Source organism: Salmo salar, chromosome ssa01 (genome assembly GCF_905237065.1).
Source record: "Salmo salar chromosome ssa01, Ssal_v3.1, whole genome shotgun sequence".
Classification (NCBI taxonomy): Eukaryota; Metazoa; Chordata; class Actinopteri; order Salmoniformes; family Salmonidae; genus Salmo; species Salmo salar.
This window is the reverse complement of record NC_059442.1, coordinates 27,774,753-27,794,057: the sequence shown is the minus strand read 5'-3', so window position 1 is coordinate 27,794,057 and position 19,305 is coordinate 27,774,753. Positions and strand designations below refer to the sequence as shown.

At 42.8% G+C, this 19,305-nt stretch overlaps 2 protein-coding genes across 6 annotated transcripts in view; one reads left to right on the top strand and one right to left on the bottom strand.

Annotated features, from left to right (window-relative positions):
* The window catches only part of LOC106591625 (echinoderm microtubule-associated protein-like 5), a 69,017-nt gene extending 61,674 nt beyond the window's left edge, over positions 1–7,343 (bottom strand). For all 4 annotated transcript variants that reach the window (XR_006769410.1, XR_006769411.1, XM_014182907.2 and 1 more), the window contains exon 1: positions 6,844–7,343. Coding sequence is in view for 2 of the 4 variants with exons in the window: in XM_014182907.2 (XP_014038382.1) it covers positions 6,844–7,040 (197 nt within the window). In the remaining 2 variants the exon portion in view is untranslated. The remainder of the gene's footprint in view (positions 1–6,843) is intronic.
* A 2,704-nt stretch (positions 7,344–10,047) lies between these two features.
* LOC106591546 (tetratricopeptide repeat protein 8) lies at positions 10,048–18,432 on the top strand. Of its 2 annotated transcripts, XM_014182779.2 has the most exons (14): positions 10,052–10,288; positions 10,724–10,753; positions 10,974–11,094; positions 11,313–11,376; positions 11,559–11,808; positions 11,945–11,989; positions 12,100–12,185; positions 12,290–12,377; positions 12,640–12,750; positions 12,997–13,136; positions 13,338–13,512; positions 13,708–13,830; positions 17,106–17,189; positions 17,317–18,432. In XM_014182779.2, the coding sequence occupies exons 1-14, from the start codon at positions 10,175–10,177 to the stop codon at positions 17,431–17,433; spliced, it is 1,548 nt and encodes a 515-aa protein (XP_014038254.1). In that variant the 5' UTR covers positions 10,052–10,174; the 3' UTR covers positions 17,434–18,432. The 2 variants fall into 2 exon arrangements, with proteins under 2 accessions (XP_014038280.1, XP_014038254.1); XM_014182805.2 differs by lacking the exon at positions 10,724–10,753 and having other exon boundaries at positions 10,048–10,288.
* The last annotated feature ends 873 nt before the right edge of the window (positions 18,433–19,305 follow it).

Sequence of the window (19,305 nt, the reverse complement as noted above, 5' to 3'; positions counted from 1 at the left end):
ACATAAAGTATGAATGAAGAGGAAGGTAGAGAGAAAGAGAGAGGAAGAATGACAGCAAGACAGACAGACAGAGAGAGAGAGAGCGCAAGTAAGAGTGAGTGATGAAGTGGAGTGGGATAGTGAGAAAGGGGTAGAATAAGAGAGAGGAGAGCTTGTCTCTGATAAATATTGTGTGGCTAACCGAGACACAATGCTTGCCCACCCCTCCCCCACCCTGCTCTATGCTAACATGTCACTCACAGCTGATGTAATCTAATCCTGCCAACACCGTGACACCGTTCCTTTACATTCCTCTCCTTCTCTCTGAAAGAGATCCTACTCTAGTGTGTTTAGTATTTCAGTGACTGCAACCGGTGCTCTGATGAACCCCAGAAAAATCCATTCCTGACTTGAAATTCCTCTCCATGCCTTGTGCTATAGTTCACCATCTTCAAGAATCACTTTAGGGTATTACACCACCAACCTGTCTTTATCTTTGAACACATCTGCTTGTAATTCAGTTTAGCGTGTGTGTGTGTCCATGGGAGATGTATTTAGGTATGATTCCCTAATAATTTATAGTTGAATAAACATATTAAACATTTTAAGTTTAGTGAATTTTTGCCTACGCTTTCTCAAGTTGGAGCTAAGTTTGGGCCAACAATTTTTTTTTTGCTCAGGTAACACTGAAAGGTGAAAAACTATACTGAAAAAATATATAAACCCAACATGCAACAATTTCAAAGATTTTACTGAGTTACAGTTCATGTAAGGAAATCAGTCAATTGAAATATATTCATTGGGCCCTTACCTATGGATTTCACATGACTGGGCAGGGGCACAGCCATGGGTGGGCTTGGGATGGCATAGGCCCAACTACTGGAGAGCCAGGCCCAGCCAATCAGAATGAGTTTTTCCCCACAAAGGGCTTTATTACAGACAGAAATACTTCTCAGTTTCATCAGCTGTCTGGGCGGCTGGGCCATGAAACATGGTATCAACACTTTACATGTGCGTTTATATTTTTGTTCAGTATAGCAAAAGTCTGTGGATCCAGCTAATTAGTCAAAATGTTTTGAAACAACTAGATTTTTCTTTACGGTCTAATTATGTTAGAGAAGGTATTCGCAAACTGGGGTAAGCATAATAAAAATGTGATTCACATTTTAAAAAAAATATTAAAGATATATATATATATATATATATATATATATATATATATATATATTTGGTTGAAGTCGGAAGTTTACATACACCTTAGCCAAATACATTTAAACTCAGTTTTTCACAATTCCTGACATTTAATCCGAGGAAATATTCCCTCTCTTAGGTCAGTTAGGATCACCACTTTATTTTAAGAATGTGAAATGTCAGAATAATAGTAGAGAGAATGATTTATTTCAGCTTTTATGTTTTCATCACATTCCCAGTGGGTCAGAAGTTTACATACACTCAATTAGTATTTGGTAGCATTGCCTTTAAATTGTTTAACTTGGGTCAAACATTTTGGATAGCCTTCCACAAGCTTCCCACAATAAGTTGGGTGTATTTTGGCCCATTCCTCCTGACAGAGCTGGTGTAACTGAGTCAGGTACGTAGGCCTCCTTGCTCCCTCATGCTTTTTCAGTTCTGCCCACAAATTTTCTATAGGATTGAGGTCAGGGCTTTGTGATGGCCACTCCAATACCTTGACTTTGTTGTACTTAAGCCAATTTGCCACAACTTTGGAAGTATGCTTGGTGTCATTGTCCATTTGGAAGACCCATTTGCAACCAAGCTTTAACTTCCTGACTGATATCCACATCATTTTCCATCCTCATGAAGCCATCTATTTTGTGAAGTGCACCAGTCCCTCCTGCAGCAAAGCACCCCCACAACATGATGATGCCAACCCCGTGCTTAATTCTTCGTGCTGCCGCAGATACGGCTGGGACAATGCTGGGGGAAAAGGCAAACAAAACTATACAGACAATCTCTTCATCAAACAACACTGTTTCACAATGCATCAGTGACATGGCAGAAGATGTTTTGAAACAATTACTGCTTCGCATACAAGCCAGTGAATTCTATGCATTACAGCTGGATGAGTCAACAGACGTGGCGGGCCTGGCACAGTTCCTGGTATATGTCCGTTACATTTATGGGGGACAACATGAGAGGATATTTTTAAAGTACTGGACAGCTTTGTGACATCAAATGGACTTTGGTGGTCAAGATGTGTTGGTATCTGTACTGATGGCGCAAAGGCCATGACAGGGAGACATAGTGGAGTGATAACGCGCGTGCAAGCAGTTGCTCCTGCTGCCAAGGGAATGCCTGACAGCTTGAAAGACGTTTTGGACACTACAGTGAAAATGGTTAACTTCGATAAAGCAAGGCCCCTGAACTGTCGTGTATTTTTTGCATTATGCAATGATATGGGCAGTGACCATGTAATGCTGGTTATCAAGGGGCAAAGTATTGGCACGTTTTTTTTAAATTGAGAGACGAGCTTCAAGTTTTCTTTACTGACCATCATTTTCACTTGTCTGACCGCTTCATTGATGACGACTTTCTCATACGACTGGCCTATCTGGGTGATGTTTTATCTCTCCTGAATGATCTGAACCTAGGATTACAGGGAATCTCCACAACTATATTCAATGTGTGGGACAAAATTGAGGCTATGATTAAGAAGTTGGAGCTCTTTTCTGTCTGCATTAACAAGGACAACACACAGGTCTTTCCATCATTGTATAATTTTGTTTTGTGCAAATTAACTCAAAGTTATGGACAATGTCAAATGTGATATAGCGAAGCACCTGAGTCAGATGGGTGCGCAATTACGCAGGTACTTTCCCGAAAATGGATGACACAAACAAATGCCCTGCCTCCAGTCCACTTACCGATATCTGAACAAGAGCGCCTCATCGAAATTGCAACAAGTGATTCTGTGAAAATTGTCTTTAATCAGAAGCCACTGCCAGATTTCTGGATTGGGCTGCGCTCAGAGTTTCTTGCCTTGGCAAATCGCGCTGTTAAGACACTGATGCCCTTTGCAACCACGTACCTATCTGAGAGTGGATTCTCGGCCCTCACTAGCATGAGAACTAAATACAGGCACAGACTGTGTGTGGAAACTGATGTAAGACTGAGACTCACTCCAATACAACCCAACACTGCAGAGTTATGTGCATCCTTTCAAGCACACCCTCCTCATTAACCTGTGGTTAGTTATTCACCATTTTTGATGACCAACTAAGGTTTTATATGTAAGATGGCTAAATAAAAAGCAAAATGATTGATTATTATATTATTTGTGCCCTGGTCCTATAAGAGCTCTTTGTCACTTCCCACGAGCCTGCTGGTTACAAAAACTAACACTCATTCTTATGTTTAATAAATGTATTGTATAGTGTCTATGTGGCAGGCTTACAATGATGGCAAAACATTTTGTTTGAAAGTGCGCTGACCCTGGTGCTAGAGGGGGAACGCAGCTGGAGGTTGAATGTTTGAAGGGGTATGGGACTATAAAAAGTTTGAGAACCACTGCGTTAGAGGATAGATAACACTTACACTGGAGTGGATAGACAAGACGGTACCACAAAGTACTATGCTGGGTGCGACTCAGTGAGAGTGAACAGGGTCACAGTCAGTCCAATGAAATGGCCTGTCATTCATGTTTCAAAACATTAGCTAGCTCTCCTCAGTCAGTCAGTCAGACTGGGAAACCGGCAGACAGAGGACGCCACAAGGCAAGATAACATCAGGAGGGTGAGCAATTAATTCATCCAGCACACAAAACACTAACAAATCTAAACATACAGTAGTTACAACACAAACAAACAGAAGAACTGAATCAAGTCTGAATCTGTCTCAATTAAACACAGACTGACTTCAAGTAATGAAAGTTAGACTCCCTTCACTGTAGAGAGACCTGTCTCTCTTGTGGCTGTTTCTTCTGTAGAAAATGAAAACACAGCACAGTGAGGAAGGAGATGACTCCCAATGCTATTTGAGTAGTCTGCATCTTTACCACATGGCTTCGTGCAATGTTAGAGAGAGCCGCCCGCCAACAGCTGCAGTTCTGTCTTCTGTGTCTGCTCAACATTGCTTCCCCTGAGCCCTCACCTCTGAGGCAACCAAAACACAGTCATCTGCACACCCCACGACTGTATTAGCTCATCAAGCTAAAGTCTAAATATTAGCATGGCGAGCCAACACAAGTCTTCAGGTCTCAGACAAGGCCACTCATGGCATGAGCTTATTTCACTGAATTACCTCCAATACACATATGCTTCTGATATGTGATATGAGATGGCTCAACTCCTCTGTAGCTCAGTTGGTAGGGTATGGTGCTTGCAATTTCAGGATAGTGGGTCCAATTCCCGGGACCATCCATATGTAAAATGTATGCATGCATGACTGTAAGTAGCTTTGGATAAAAGTGTGTGCTAAATGGCTTATATTATATTATTATATTACTCCTCGCGGCATTTGAACTGAAGCACTTCACACAGAAGGCAAGGCAATGCAAGGTCTGACCAATGAATAATGGAGCAGCAGAACAGCTGACTAACGACACTACAGTATATAATCCTAGTCATCTCCAGGCCAACCCACACAATGACAACACAGCCACTGGAGCAGTGGACACAGGTCATTCAGTATACGGTCATTCATTGTATGGAGCAAGATGCTGCAGTTTTTCCCCTAGAAGTGAAAGAGGGTCATTCTAAAATTATAATAAAGAATCTTTCCTCAAGAGGTTGGCTGAGTTCCTCCTCGTTGACGTGACTGATTGGAACGATCATAGGGATGTGGGTCTCTGTGTCCATTCAAGTTAACCTGACTCACCATCAAAAATATCTATTTGCGAATCGCAGACTACAGACAACATTCCCTGAAAGACCTTCAAGTCCATCCATTCCCATTCATCCTGAGAGTTATGATGGGTCGCTGAGCAGTAATCATGGGTTTTAAGGGTGGAATAGTGAATGCAGAGTGGAGTTACTGTATTTCACGTTCCACTGTGACTAGCAAGAAATGCACTATATAAACAAAAGTATGTGGACACCCATTCAAATTAGTGGATTCAGCTATTTCAACCACACCCATTGCTGACAGGTGTATAACATCGAGCACACAGCCATGCAATCTCCATAGACAAACATTGATAGTAGAATGGCCTTACTGAAAAGCTCAGTGGCTTTCAACGTGGCACCGTCATAGGATGCAACCTTTCCCACTTGTCAGTTGGTCAAATTTCTGCCCTGCTAGAGCTGCCATGGTCAACTGTGTGCTGTTATTGTGAAGTGGAAACATCTAGGAGCAACAGCGGCTCGGCCGCAATGTGGTAGACCACACAAGCTTACAGAACAGGATCTCCGAGTGCATAAAAATTGTCTGTCCTTGGTCATAACACTCGCTACCAAGTTCCAAACTGCCTCTGGAAGCAACATCAGTACAACAACTGTTCGTAGGGAGCTTCATGAAATAGGTTTCCATGACCAAGCAGCCCAGACACAAGCCTAAGATCACCATGCGCAATGCCAAGCGCCGGCTGGAGTGGTGTAAAGCTCGTCACTATTGGACTCTTAAGCAGTGGAAACGCGTTCTCTGGAGTGATAAATCACGCTTCACCATCTGGCAGTCTGATGGACGAATCCGGGTTTGGCGAATGCCAGGAGAATGCTACCTGCCGGAATGCATAGTGCCAACTGTAAAGTTTGATGGAGGAGGAATAATGGTCTGGGGCTGTTTTTCATGGTTCAGACTAGGCCCCTTAGTTCCAGTGAAGGGAAATCTTAACGCTACAGCATTCAATGACATTCTAGACGATTCTGTGCTTCCGACTTTGTGGCAACAGTTTGGGGAAGACCCTTTCCTATTTTAGCACGACAATGCCGCCATGTAAGAATTTGTTCTTAACTGACTTGCCTAGTTAAATAAAGGTTTAAAAAAACAAAATGCAGAGGTCCATACAGAAATGGTTTGTCGAGATTGGTGTGGAAGAACTTGACTGGCCTGCTCTGAGCCCTGACCTCAACCCCATCGAACACCTTTGGGATGAAATGGAACGCCGCCTGCGAGCCAGGCCTAATCGTCCAACATCAGTGCCCGACCTCGCTAATGCTCTTGTGGCTGAATGGAAGCAAGTCCCCGCAGCAATGTTCCAACATCTAGTCGAAAGCCTTCCCAGAAGAGTGGAGGATGTTATAGCAGCAAAGGAGGAACCAACTCCATATTAATGCCCCTGATTTTTGAATGAGATGTTCGATGAACAGGTGTCCACATACAGCAAATAACTTACCTCAAATGCCATAAGTTATGTAAAATAAATCCAGTTTAGAATCATGAGATAAAATGTCTCACCTCCCCATAGGAGGACCCTTTGAAGAACCCATTTTGGTTCTACAGAGGGTTCTACATGGAACCCAAAAGAGTTCTACCTGGAACCAAAAAGGGTTCTCCTATGGGGACTGCCGCAGAACCCTTTTGGAACCCTTTTTTCTAAGAGTGTATTGTATCAGATATGATACAGTAACTGCATCTTTTCAAAACAAAATTATTACATCATTACTCCCACCCAAGCCTCTACTTTTAATGAAGTTGCTGTCCATCCAGTAGGTGCTGAAAGGCAGTTAGCTCACAAGTTGAGCTCAGTGTGATGTTTTCACAAACTATATCATTTTGACTCGTTGAAACTGTATAGTTATATATTACAACTCATAACCTCGATTCAATATAGACTTGTAGGCAAAGTATCTCCTCGCCAGAAATAGAAACTTGATCAGTTTGGTGTTTTTATTGGTGCCACCTCCTCGTGTTTTATTTTTGTATCTCGGCATATCTGAATGAATGAGTTTATGCAAGTGCGAGTACCTGATTATGTCATCGTTGTGGCCCAAGTAAAATTTTTGCTTGTGTTCCCGTGTGTTATACACTACTCCCACACCGGCGACAAAGTAGACAATTTCCTTGGCAGCTGTGTAGTACAGGTTGTTGCGGCACTGATGTCCCCGATACCCGTAAACCCATTCTAGTCGCAGGTGACAATTCGGAGCGGTCCTGTCAGCCATGTCCGTACTTCTTCTCTGTCTCGAGTATTTGATATTTCTTCATTCACCGAGAATGATTTCATTCAATCCCATATCTCTTAGTTCCACTGGAAATGCATTGTATCCGGTACAAGCGGTTATAGCCGGCATTTGTGTTCCATGTGCATAATAGTCTTACTAAATCTAGTTTTACTTTGAGATAATATGCTTATCTTTAATTCAAAATAGTTAACTATGCAGTTCTGTTCATAGTAAAAAGCAAATATCTACCTCTACTTCAGCCTTTGGCTAGTTGCCCCGCTCGACACAGGTCGAAGCTCTAGTCAAATCCATATAAGATGGAGTTTTCGCGTTTATTTACAAGCACCGCCCCAAAATGTGATCTACATTTGTGATAGATCAACTATCTGTCCAATCACATCCCGAAATATCTATTTATCGTTTGAAGGGATGTTCACGGACCAATGGCAATCATTAGAAAGGGACAAACGTCAGCCCCTAAAGAATGCACTTTAACCAATGGCTCTAACTCTGGCTAACCAATGGTGTGTTGACAATACCAGGATGCTTTTGACAGCTGTCAATCCAAGTAGGCGCCGTTTAATATTTTACCCTTTTGCACATTTCTTTAATATTCTAATAGTAGTTCCTCTATCCATACATAGGCTTTAACCAATAGAAAGAAGGTCTACATACGTGTTTAGGAGACTATAAATGATGTTGTTGTCATAAAAATTGAGATTTAAAAAATGAACTGTATTACATATTCACCAACTGCATGTTTTTGTTCCAGATAACACATGCGTTCAGGTATGTTACTTTTGCTTGCAATCCTCTCAGCTTCTACTTTTTATAAAGTCGCTGTCCACTCTGTGGGTGCTGAAGTGAAGGTCACAGAATGTAGTGCTCTCAGAGCATTTTGTATTATTCTGTGTAAATTCTGCCAAACAAATGTAATATATGTTACGTTTCGTATGGTGTGGATTAATATATGTTACGCTTCGTATGTTATGGATTCATTTCTAGGTGTCCATCGCCCATTTTGTATGATATGTTATGAATTACAATTCGTATTATATGTTGTGAATTTTCAAAACGTACCATATATTACGAATTCGCAAATGAATGATATGTTACGAATTCTAGCTTGGTGGCTGCAAGTTCCCGGACATTTCTGTGGGGAATGGCCCTAGCCCTCCGATCCAACAGGTCCCAGACGTGCTCAATGGGATTGAGATCCAAGCTCTTCACTGGCCATGGCAGAACACTGACATTCCTGTCTTGCAGGAAATCATGCACAGAACGAGCAGTATGGCTGGTGGCATTGTCATGCTGGAGGGTCATGTCAGGATGAGCCTGCAGGAAGGGTACCACATGAGGGAGGAGAATGTCTTCCCTGTAACGCACAGCGTTGAGATTGCCTGCGAATCCGACCATCACCCCGGTGAGACAAACCCGTGACTCGTCAGTGAAGAGCACTTTTTGCCAGTCCTGTCTGGTCCAGCGACGGTGGGTTTGTGGCCATAGGTGACGTTGTTGCCAGTAATGTCTGGTGAGGACCTGCCTTACAACAGGCCTACAAGCCCTCAGTCCAGCCTCTCTCAGCCTATTGCGCACAGTCTGAGCACTGATGGAGGGATTGTGCATTCCTGGTGTAACTCGGGCAGTTATTGTTGCCATCCTGTACCTGTCCCGCATGTGTGATGTTCGGATGTACCGATCCTGTGCAGGTGTTGTTACACGTGGTCTACCACTGCGAGGACGATCAGCTGTCCGTCCTGTCTCCCTGTAGCGCTGTCTTAGGCGTCTCACAGTAAGGACATCGCAATTTATTGCCCTGGCCACATCTGCAGTCCTCATGCCTCCTTGCAGCATGCCTAAGGCACGTTCACGCAGATGAGCAGGGACCCTGGGTATCTTTCTTTTGGTGTTTATCAGAGTCAGTGGAAAGGTCTCTTTAGTGTCCTAAGTTTTCACAACTGTGACCTTCATTGCCTACTGTCTATAAGCTGTTAGGCCTCTGGCCTGCTGGCCCCCCCACCTCTGCGGAAGCACAGTTCCCGCTCAGCCCAGTCAAAACTGTTCGCTGCTCTGGCACCCCAATGGTGGAACAAGCTCCCTCACGACGCCAGGACAGCGGAGTCAATCACCACCTTCCGGAGACACCTGAAACCCCACCTCTTTAAGGAATACCTGGGATAGGATAAAGTAATCCTTCTAACCCCCCCCCAAAAAAAAAATATATAGATGTACTATTGTAAAGTGGTTGTTCCACTGGATATCATAAGGTGAATGTACCAATTTGTAAGTCGCTCTGGATAAGAGCGTCTGCTAAATGACGTAAATGTAAATGTAAATGTTAACGACCGTTCCAGAGGTGCATGTTCATTAATTGTTTATGGTTCATTGAACAAGCATGGGAAACAGTGTTTAAACCCTTTACAATGAAGATCTGTGAAGTTATTTTGATTTTTACGAATTATCTTTGAAAGACAGGGTCGTGAAAAAGGGACGTTTCTTTTTTTGCTGAGTTTAGTTGCAAAGTAGCTAAAAAGTAGTAAATAGTTGAAAAGTTGCTAATTAGCTAAAATGCTAAAGTTGTCCATGATGAGATTTGAACTCACAACCTTCTGTTGTTATACGTCCAACCACCCATCCACCCGACCAACCACCCTGCCTTAAGTAACCATCTGTTTTATATAGCGATACCAACCGTAACATATCATAGTAGTTAAAGCATCCCAGATATACGTTTACTATGTTACATCTAGTCTATGAGACCAAGCTGAGTGCATACCCCTTGAAAACAAAGACAGGCAGTACACAAAAGTTATTGAGTAAACGCACTGATCTTGCTTCACTTCAAATAATAATATTGTTCTCACGGTAAATACCAAATAAATCAATGCAGCATTGGGTGAATGCGACGGGTGGGCAGAGTTCGCATTGTAGAATGGATGGAATGGTAATACAAATTGCAAACGCCCGCCCGGCGTGCCGAGGGGGCTCAATCAAGTGCACCTACAAGAGGACCTTCACTGTCCTACGTTGCGGTGAGTGACAGGACGCTTGCTGCTTAAGCAACAAGCTTAGCGCTGATAGCTAAACGTACCTACCTCTTAAATTATTTTAGCACCACTGACAAAGAAGACGAAATGGAGGTGCCGATGGATCCCTTGTTTCTTGCATGGAGCTACTTTAGAAGACGGAAGTTCCAACCATGTTCAGATATTTGTTCGAAGATATTAGAGGACAGTCCATACGACCAGGTTAGAAATAGCTAAACTAGTATTTTAGCTCTGCTAGCCAACTCCAGGCATGAATCCAATTTAGCTAATGGTAATAGCTATCAGTAGCATGCTTGCAAAGTATTCTTAGACATTTTCTGAATCATTGCCTATTCCTCATTACTGTATTGCCAGAGATACTCTGCCATTGCTTGCTAGCACATTGTTAGCTAGCTAGCTGTTGGTGGCATAAAAAACAATAACTTATTAGCTAGAGGGCTATCGTCATATCTGGCAAGTTTTTTAATGTGACCCACTTTCGATTTGCGCTATCACTATTTAATCTCACCTTTAGTTAATCTAGCTACTCTTAACTCCAATTGTCTTGAAATGTGCTTGCTATAGCCTAGCATAATTTTTGCATCAAATCTGTCTTCACCTCTTTTCTCATAATTTCACTCACTGCTGTCTTAAAAGGAACCTGACTCCTCATCACATATTTCTGAGGTAACCTCTTCCTGCTGTGCTCCTTTTATTCTGTGTCTCTTGACATGCTCCTTCTAAACCTGGCATGTTTCGAACATGTTGAAGTACAAATACAACGGGTAGAGAAATGTATTAAATATCACAGTAGCACATCGGTGTTGGAGTTCCCTACCTTGTAACATCAATATAAACATAATTTTCACATTGTAAAATCAAATCTACTACCTTTGATCTTGGGCAGGCTGCATGGAGTCTGAAGACCCGTGCTCTGACAGAGATGGTGTACATTGATGAGGTGGAGGTGGACCAGGAGGGGATCGCTGAGATGATGCTGGATGAAAGCTCCATTGCCCAGGTTGCTCGTAAGTCTGAACTCTAAACATTCCCAGAGGGACACGAGTTCTTCCTGGGCAGGAAAAACTCCTGAGCATGACTATAGTCATCTGCAGAACAGCCTACTGAGCCTACCAGCTCAGAAAATCAATATCAATAATATATTACTATTCTGAATCTGTTCTGGTAAAATCTCTCCAAAATGTTCTCAGCTCTTTGAGTGTCCTGTAATGAAGCTGTCTTTCAGGCCCTGGTACATCACTGAGGCGTCCTGAAACAAGTCATGGAGGTGGACCTACTCCAGCTATCAGGTATGTGACCTTTTATATTTACAACTATCTTGTATAAGTTAGGTAAGTATTCCAAGCATTTCCCCTACTGGAATTGTGTTATTACTGTAACAATATTTCTGACAATGAGTCGTGAGGAGCATTATGTACCCTGGAAAAGCATCAGGTTAGTTCTGAACTGAGCTTTTTTGTCCTGAATCTAGGCCCATGACCCAATCGGGACGTCCAATTACAGGGTTTGTGAGGCCCAGTACCCAGTCTGGCAGACCAGGGACAATGGAACAGGCCATTAAGACCCCACGCACGGCACACACTGCCCGCCCTGTCACTGGTGCATCTGGGAGATTTGTCCGGCTGGGAACAGCCTCCATGTTAACCAATCCTGAGGGGCCATTTATAAATTTGTCAAGACTCAACTTGGCTAAATATGCCCAGAAGCCCAATTTATCCAAGGTAAGACTGATGTAACTAATGTACTATAAGGAAATGAACAATGTCTCTTAAAACATACGTGTCGTAAATGTATTTATTGTGGTTATTCGCCTTCAATACGTGTTATGACTGCTCTGTTGTTTTTTTCTGCCCCCAGACCTTGTTTGAGTACATCTTCCATCATGAAAATGATGTAAAAAATGTGAGTTATAAATACAGATATACAGTATGGCTTTGGCTTTTCTTGCAGTTTTTGTTTGTAAGTTTCAGTCTAAAGCGATTTATACCTCCCCTGTCATGTTTTGTGAACAGGCTTTAGACCTGGCTGCTCTGGCCACTGAGAATGCTCAGTTCAAAGACTGGTGGTGGAAAGTCCAGCTGGGGAAGTGCTACTACAGGTCAATTTTTAGCTGATTACTTAGATCTCAAACAACTGTTAGTATACAATGCATACTATACTACCACTACAGTTCTACTACATTGTAACTGTTTGTATTAACAGACTTGGTTTACACCGGGAATCAGAAAAACAGTTCCGATCTGCTCTCAATCATCAGGAGGTGGTGGACACATACCTCTATCTGGCCAAGGTAACGACATACAACTTACAATGTCCCTAATACTCTTTTAACACTGTAAATACTGTGTAACTACACTGTATACAGTATAGATTAATCATCACACAAGGCTTCTCTGTAGCAGATAAATCCTGGTGGTGTGTCACTCAATGACGAATTGTTTCTATAAGTTCAACTAGGTTTATGTTTTTTTATATCAACCAAGTGACCTATTTGTCTTCATTACTACACAAATGGCAAAAATACTTATTGTTCTGTTATACCACTAAAACAGGTGTATCAGCGGCTTGATCAACCTATAACTGCACTGAACCTCTTCAAGCAAGGTCTGGACCACTTCCCTGGGGAGGTCACTCTCTTAACGGGAATTGCTCGCATTCATGAGGCACGTAACATAATTCCTTTGTTGTTTGTTTGTAAAGCGTTCTCTTGCTTAAAGAAACCACAGGTTGAAATCATCATGTCAAATGTGTAACCTGAAATGAGCAGCTGATTGCCTAGGAATTTAGAGCCTAATTGTTTTGCAGCTCTAGTAGCTATTGAATTACTCTACTGTAAAATGAGAGAACAGATGCAGGTTGATCAGGAGGTCCAAAATCAGTCTTTATAGTTATCTGTGTCTCTCTCACAGGAGATGAATAACATCACCTCAGCCACAGAGTACTACAAAGACGTGCTGAAGCAGGACAACACTCACGTTGAGGCTATCGCCTGCATAGGCAGCAATCACTTTTACACGGACCAGCCTGAGATCGCCTTGCGCTTTTACCGGTTAGTCACGCGCGCGCGCACACACACACACCACCCCCTTCAAATCCCTCATCTAACTTTGATTAGTATGTGTGTGCCTTAATGTGTGTGATTTAGTATGTGTGTGATTTAATAATTCTGACAATTTCAGTGGATACACATGCCTTGCATGGTTGCATTATTTCAGAGTTGTCTTTTCCCTCTAACCCTCCTTCCCTGTAGACGGCTGCTGCAGATGGGGGTATATAATTGCCAGCTGTACAACAACCTGGGATTGTGCTGCTTTTATGCCCAGCAGTATGATATGACCCTCTCCTCCTTCGAGAGGGCTCTGGCCCTGGTGGCCAATGATGAGGAGCAGGCTGACGTCTGGTACAACATTGGACACGTGGCCGTGGTGGGTTAGTGTTAACTTAGCACACACAGATGTTAGTTACTGCATCAAGTTACTCTACAGCACCCTCTTCTGTATGCCAACTGGTTTCTCTTGGACAGGATCCACATCTGGCTGAATACTTGAACAAATAGCATGCTATCACTTATTCTTTGCATTTCTGTTTATGCTACGTGCATCTTATGTTTCTCTCCACAGGGAATAGGAGACCTGACTCTGGCATACCAGTGTTTTAAACTGGCCTTGGCCTTCAACAACGACCATGCTGAGGCCTATAATAACCTGGCTGTGCTGGAGCTACGCAAGGGACACATTGAGCAGGTGAATGAACTGGGGTTTTTAGATCTTCAAATATATCATTTTGATCAAATGATAGTTCTGATAAGAGTATTGAGTATGAATCTGTTTTAAATGATATGCTTTCTTTCCAACTGGAAGAAACTTCTTCTAAATCAAATCAAAGTTTATTTGTCACGTGCGCCGAATACAACAGGTGTAGACCTTAGAGTGAAATGCTTACTTACAGGCTCTAACCAATAGTGCAAAAAAAGGTGTTAGGTGAACAATGGGTAAGTAAAGAAATAAAACAACAGTAAAAAGACAGGCTATATACAGTAGCGAGGCTATAAAAGTAGCGAGGCTTCATACAGACACCGGTTAGTCAGACTGATTGAGGTAGTATGTACATGTAGATATGGTTAAAGTGACTATGCTTATATGATGAACAGAGAGTAGCAGTAGCGTAAAAGAGGGGTTGGCGGGTGGTGGGTGGCGGGTGGCGGACACAATGCAGATAGCCCGGTTAGCCAATGTGCGGGAGCATTGGTTGGTCAGCCCAATTGAGGTAGTATGTACATGAATGTATAGTTAAAGTGACTATGCATATATGATAAACGGAGAGTAGCAGCAGTGTAAAAAGAGGGTTTGGGGGGGGCACACAATGCAAATAGTCCGGGTAGCCATTTGATTACATGTTCAGGAGTCTTATGTCTTGGGGGTAAAAACTGTTGAGAAGCCTTTTTGTCCTAGACTTGGCACTCCGGTACCGCTTGCCATGCGGTAGTAGAGAGAACAGTCTATGACTGGGGTGGCTGGGGTCTTCGACAATTTTTAGGGCCTTCCTCTGACACCGCCTGGTGTAGAGGTCCTGGATGGCAGGCAGCTTAGCCCCAGTGATGTACTGGGCCGTACGCACTACCCTCTGTAGTGCCTTGCGGTCAGAGGCCGAGCAATTCCCGTACCAGGCCGTGATGCAACCAGTCAGGATGCTCTCGATGTTGCAGCTGTAGAACCTTTTGAGGATCTTAGGACCCATGCCAAATCTTTTTAGTTTCCTGAGGGGGAATAGGCTTTGTCGTGCCCTCTTCACAACTGTCTTGGTGTGTTTGGACCATTCTAGTTTGTTGTTGATGTGGACACCGAGGATCTTGAAGCTCTCAACCTGCTCCACTGCAGCCCTGTCGATGAGAATGGGGGCGTGCTCGGTCCTCCTTTTCCTATAGTCCACAATCATCTCCTTAGTCTTGGATAGGTTGTTATTCTGGCACCACACGGCCAGGTCTCTGACCTCCTCCCTATAGGCTGTCTCGTCGTTGTCTGTGATCAGGCCTACCACTGTTGTGTCGTCTGCAAACTTTATGATGGTGTTGGAGTCGTCCCTGGCCATGCAGTCATGGGTGAACAAGGAGTACAGGAGGGGACTGAGCACGCACCCCTGTGGAGCTCCAGTGTTGAGGATCAGCGTGGCAATGTGTTGCAACCTACCCTCACCACCTGGGGGCGGTCCATCAGGAAGTCCAGGATCCAGTTGCAGAGGGAGGTATTTAGTCCCAGGGTCCTTAGCTTAGTGATGAGCTTTGAGGGTACTATGGTGTTGAACACTGAGCTGTAGTCAATGAATAGCATTCTCACATAAGTGTTCCTTTTGTCCAGGTGGGAAAGGACAGTGTGGAGTGCAATAGAGATTGCATCATCCGTGGATCTGTTTGGGTGGTATACAAATTGGAGTGGGTCTAGGGTTTCTGGGATAATGGTGTTGATGTGAGCCATGACCAACCTTTCAAAGCACTTCACGGCTACGGACGTGAGTGCTACGGGTCTGTAGTCATTTAGGCAGGTTTCCTTTGTGTTCTTGGGCACAGGGACTATGGTGGTCTGCTTGAAACATGTTGGTATTACAGACTAAATCAGGGTCATGTTGAAAATGTCAGTGAAGACGCCTGCCAGTTGGTCAGCACCTTGAAAGCGGCAGCTCTACCCTTTAGCTCAGTGCGAATGTTGCCTGTAATCCATGGCTTCTGGTTGGGGTATGTACGTACAGTCACTGTGGGGACAACGTCCTCGATGCACATATTGATAAAGCCAGTGACTGATGTGGTGTACTCCTCAATGCCATCGGAAGAATCCCGGAACATGTTCCAGTCTGTGATAGCAAAACAGTCCTGTAGTTTAGCATCTGCTTTAATTTTTGCTTGTAAGCAGGAATCAGGAGGATAGAATTGTGGTCGGATTTACAAAATGGAGGGCGAGGGAGAGCTTTGTACGCGTCTCTGTGTGTGGGGTACAGGTGATCTAGATTTTTTTCCCTCTGGTTGCACATTTAACATGTTGATAGAAATTTGGTAGAACTGATTTAAGTTTCCCTGCATTAAAGTCTCCGGCCACTAGGAATGCCGCCTCTGGGTGAGTGGTTTCCTGTTTGCTTATTTCCTTATACAGCTGGCTGAGTGCGGTCTTAGTGCCAGCATCTGTCTGTGGTGGTAAATAAACAGCCACGAAAAGTATAGCTGAAAACTCTCTAGGCAATTAGTGTGGCCTGCAATTTATCACAATATACTCTACTTCAGGCGAGCAAAATCTAGAGTTCCTTAAATTTTGTGCACCAGCTGTTGTTTACAAATATGCACAGACCGCCCCCCCTCGTCTTACCGGAGTGTGCTGTTCTATCTTGCCGGTGCACCGTATATCCCGCTAGCTGAATATCCATGTCGTCATTCAGCCACGATTCCGTGAAACATAGGATATTACAGTTTTTGATGTCCCGTTGGTAGGATATTCGTGATCGTACCTCGTCTAATTTATTGTCCAATGATTGCACGTTGGCGAGTAGTATTGACGGTAACGGCAGCTTTCCCAGTCGCCTTCGCCGGGTCCTGACCAGGCATCCGGCTCTTTGTCCTCTGTACCTGTGTCGCTTCCTCTTGCAAATAATGGGGATGTCGGTCCTGTGGGGTGTTTGGAGAATGTCTTGTGCGTCGTCTTTGTTGTGGAAAAAATCTTTGTCTAATTCGAGGTGAGTGATCGCTGTCCTGATATCCAGAAGCAATTTTTTGCCGTAAGATACGGTGGCAGAAACATTATGTACAAAATAAGTTACAAATAACGTGAAAAAAACACATAGTAGCACAATTGGTTGGGCGCCCGTAAAACTGCTGCCATTTCTTCCGGCTTGCTCTTCTGAAGTATTTTCCACGGTGGTTCTTTTCCATATGATACAACACATTATTTAAAGTCTTTAGTGTACTGCTTATGATGTTTTTGGTATTGAGTCTAATTCAGGTTGTTTTTGTTTTGATGTCCTTTCTTTTTTTTCACAGTCCAAAGCTTTCCTCCAGACCGCTGCATCAATTGCCCCTCACATGTATGAGCCACACTTTAACTACTCCACTCTGTCAGACAAGGTAACCAGGCACTTCATCTGCACTTTTATTTCAATTTCAATAAAAACACATTGCCTGGTATAAAACACTGTTTTTAGTCATGAGTGATTATATGAATTGATATGCTGTTGTCTTTTGCTGTGTCCAGATTGGAGATCTGCAGAGTAGCTACACGGCAGCCCAGAGGTCAGAGGATGCCTTCCCTGAGCATGTAGATACCCAACAGATCCTGAAACACCTGCGCCAGCACTTTGCTGTGCTGTGACCTACTGACCGACACACCTGACTTGACAGTCCAAACTTCCTGTGTGATAATTGACTTAGTTGTCGTAGAGTGCTGCTATTGAACAACAGTGACTGGCCTCCTCATGTTCTGGTTAGACATCATCACAATCTACAGAAAAACATTCTTCTGTTAGATGATGGTATCCAGGCTAAATGATACAAAGGGCAATTTGGCTTGGGCAACTCACTGCACAGCAATTATTATTAAACAGTCATTTACAACTGCCTGGCCTAATGCAGGTCTTATTAGTTGTAATTGAAGTGTTTTATTTGCAGCCAAGATTGTTTCAACTGTTGGTTCACATACATGTGTAATAGTATTTAAGGTACTTTTAAGCACCGATAGTGAATGTACATAATAATGTATGAACATGGAAGAAACACATATTTACTATAGTACATATATTTATACTGCTATATTTTTTATAGTGTATTCAGATGTAAACCTGGGATGTATTTTGGTATTAACATTACTCTTGTCATCATTTGTAGTCTGTCTTGTTTGCAAGGAGTAAACTATAGAAAACATTTTTTTTTAAGATGCAGAACTAATTAAGTTGTGTTTAACTTTACAGTATGACAATTTCTTTTATCAGATAAAATGTTATGTAAAACGTAGTTACATTTGATTCCAATGCTTATTATTTTGAATGTATGTATTTACTTATTCAAATTATCGAAATTTTACTGTAATTTCTAAGCTTTCCTTTGATTTTATTTCACATATCCATTTCAATGGATGTGTACACAGCATCATTCCAGGACTTTATGGGATTTAATTTGGGATGGATGGCCGCACAGTCCTCCATTCCATAGTGGTCATTGGGCTGTTTCATGCCAGTACCTTTTAAACCAAATGAAATGTTACTTCCTCGACATTCTGGTCTTATCCGGAATGATAATGGTACAGTGGAAACATTAACCAAGTACCGCTTGACATGTTGGTCTACACAAATACATAGAAGATCATGCATGATTATACCTGTATCCAGTCCATTGACTTGTGCAGCTCTTACCCCTGAGTCAGCTCACTCCCTTTAACCCATGTCCAGGTGCCCTCTGTATCCTCTTCCTCCTTCAGTCCTATCCATAACCCTTTCATGTGCATGGGTTCGGCGTTAAACTGCACTTTGTGTATCATCTTACTTATGAATGCCTGAGCAAACAAACACAACAAGCCAGGAAAGAAGCTGAATGAATCATTGATAACTACGGCTTTAGGACAATCTTTCTCTTGTACGGTGCTCTCAAACCATTACAATGTAGAGGGGCCTACTCCATGGAGTGGGGTCCTTTACAGCGTTCTACAAAGACACATTGCATAAAACTTATGAAAATGATAGTTCTTCTTGTATGCTGACCTGGTATGTACAGTTGAAGTCGGAAGTTTACATACACCTTAGCCAACTACATTTAAACTCAGTTTTTCACAATTCCTGACACTTAATCCCAGAAAAATTCCCGTTCTAAGGTCAGTTAGAATCACAACTTTATTTTAAGAATATGAAATGTCAGAATAATAGTATAGAGAATTATTTATTTCTGCTTTTATTTCTTTCATCACATTCCCAGTGGGTCAGAAGTTTACATACACTCAATTAGTATTTGGTGCATTGCCTTTAAATTGTTTAACTTGGGTCAAATGTTTCGGGTAGCCTTCCACATGCTTCCCACAATAAATTGGGTGAATTTTGACCCATTCCTCCTGACAGAGCTGGTGTAACTGAGTCAGGTTTGCACGCACAAGTTTTATCGGTTCAGCCCACAAATTTTCTATAGGATTGAGGTCAGGTCTTTGTGATGGCCACTCCAATACCTTGACTTTGTTGTCCTTAAGCCATTTTGCCACAAC

Bases quoted from the DNA above. Each gene is read 5' to 3' on its own strand.
- LOC106591546 (XM_014182779.2), top strand. From the start codon at position 10,175: ATGGAGGTGCCGATGGATCCCTTGTTTCTTGCATGGAGCTACTTTAGA. The intron at 10,289-10,723 runs GTTAGAAATAGC...CTGTCTTAAAAG, and splicing joins AGGACAGTCCATACGACCAG to GAACCTGACTCCTCATCACA. The intron at 12,751-12,996 runs GCACGTAACATA...TCTCTCTCACAG, and splicing joins GAATTGCTCGCATTCATGAG to GAGATGAATAACATCACCTC.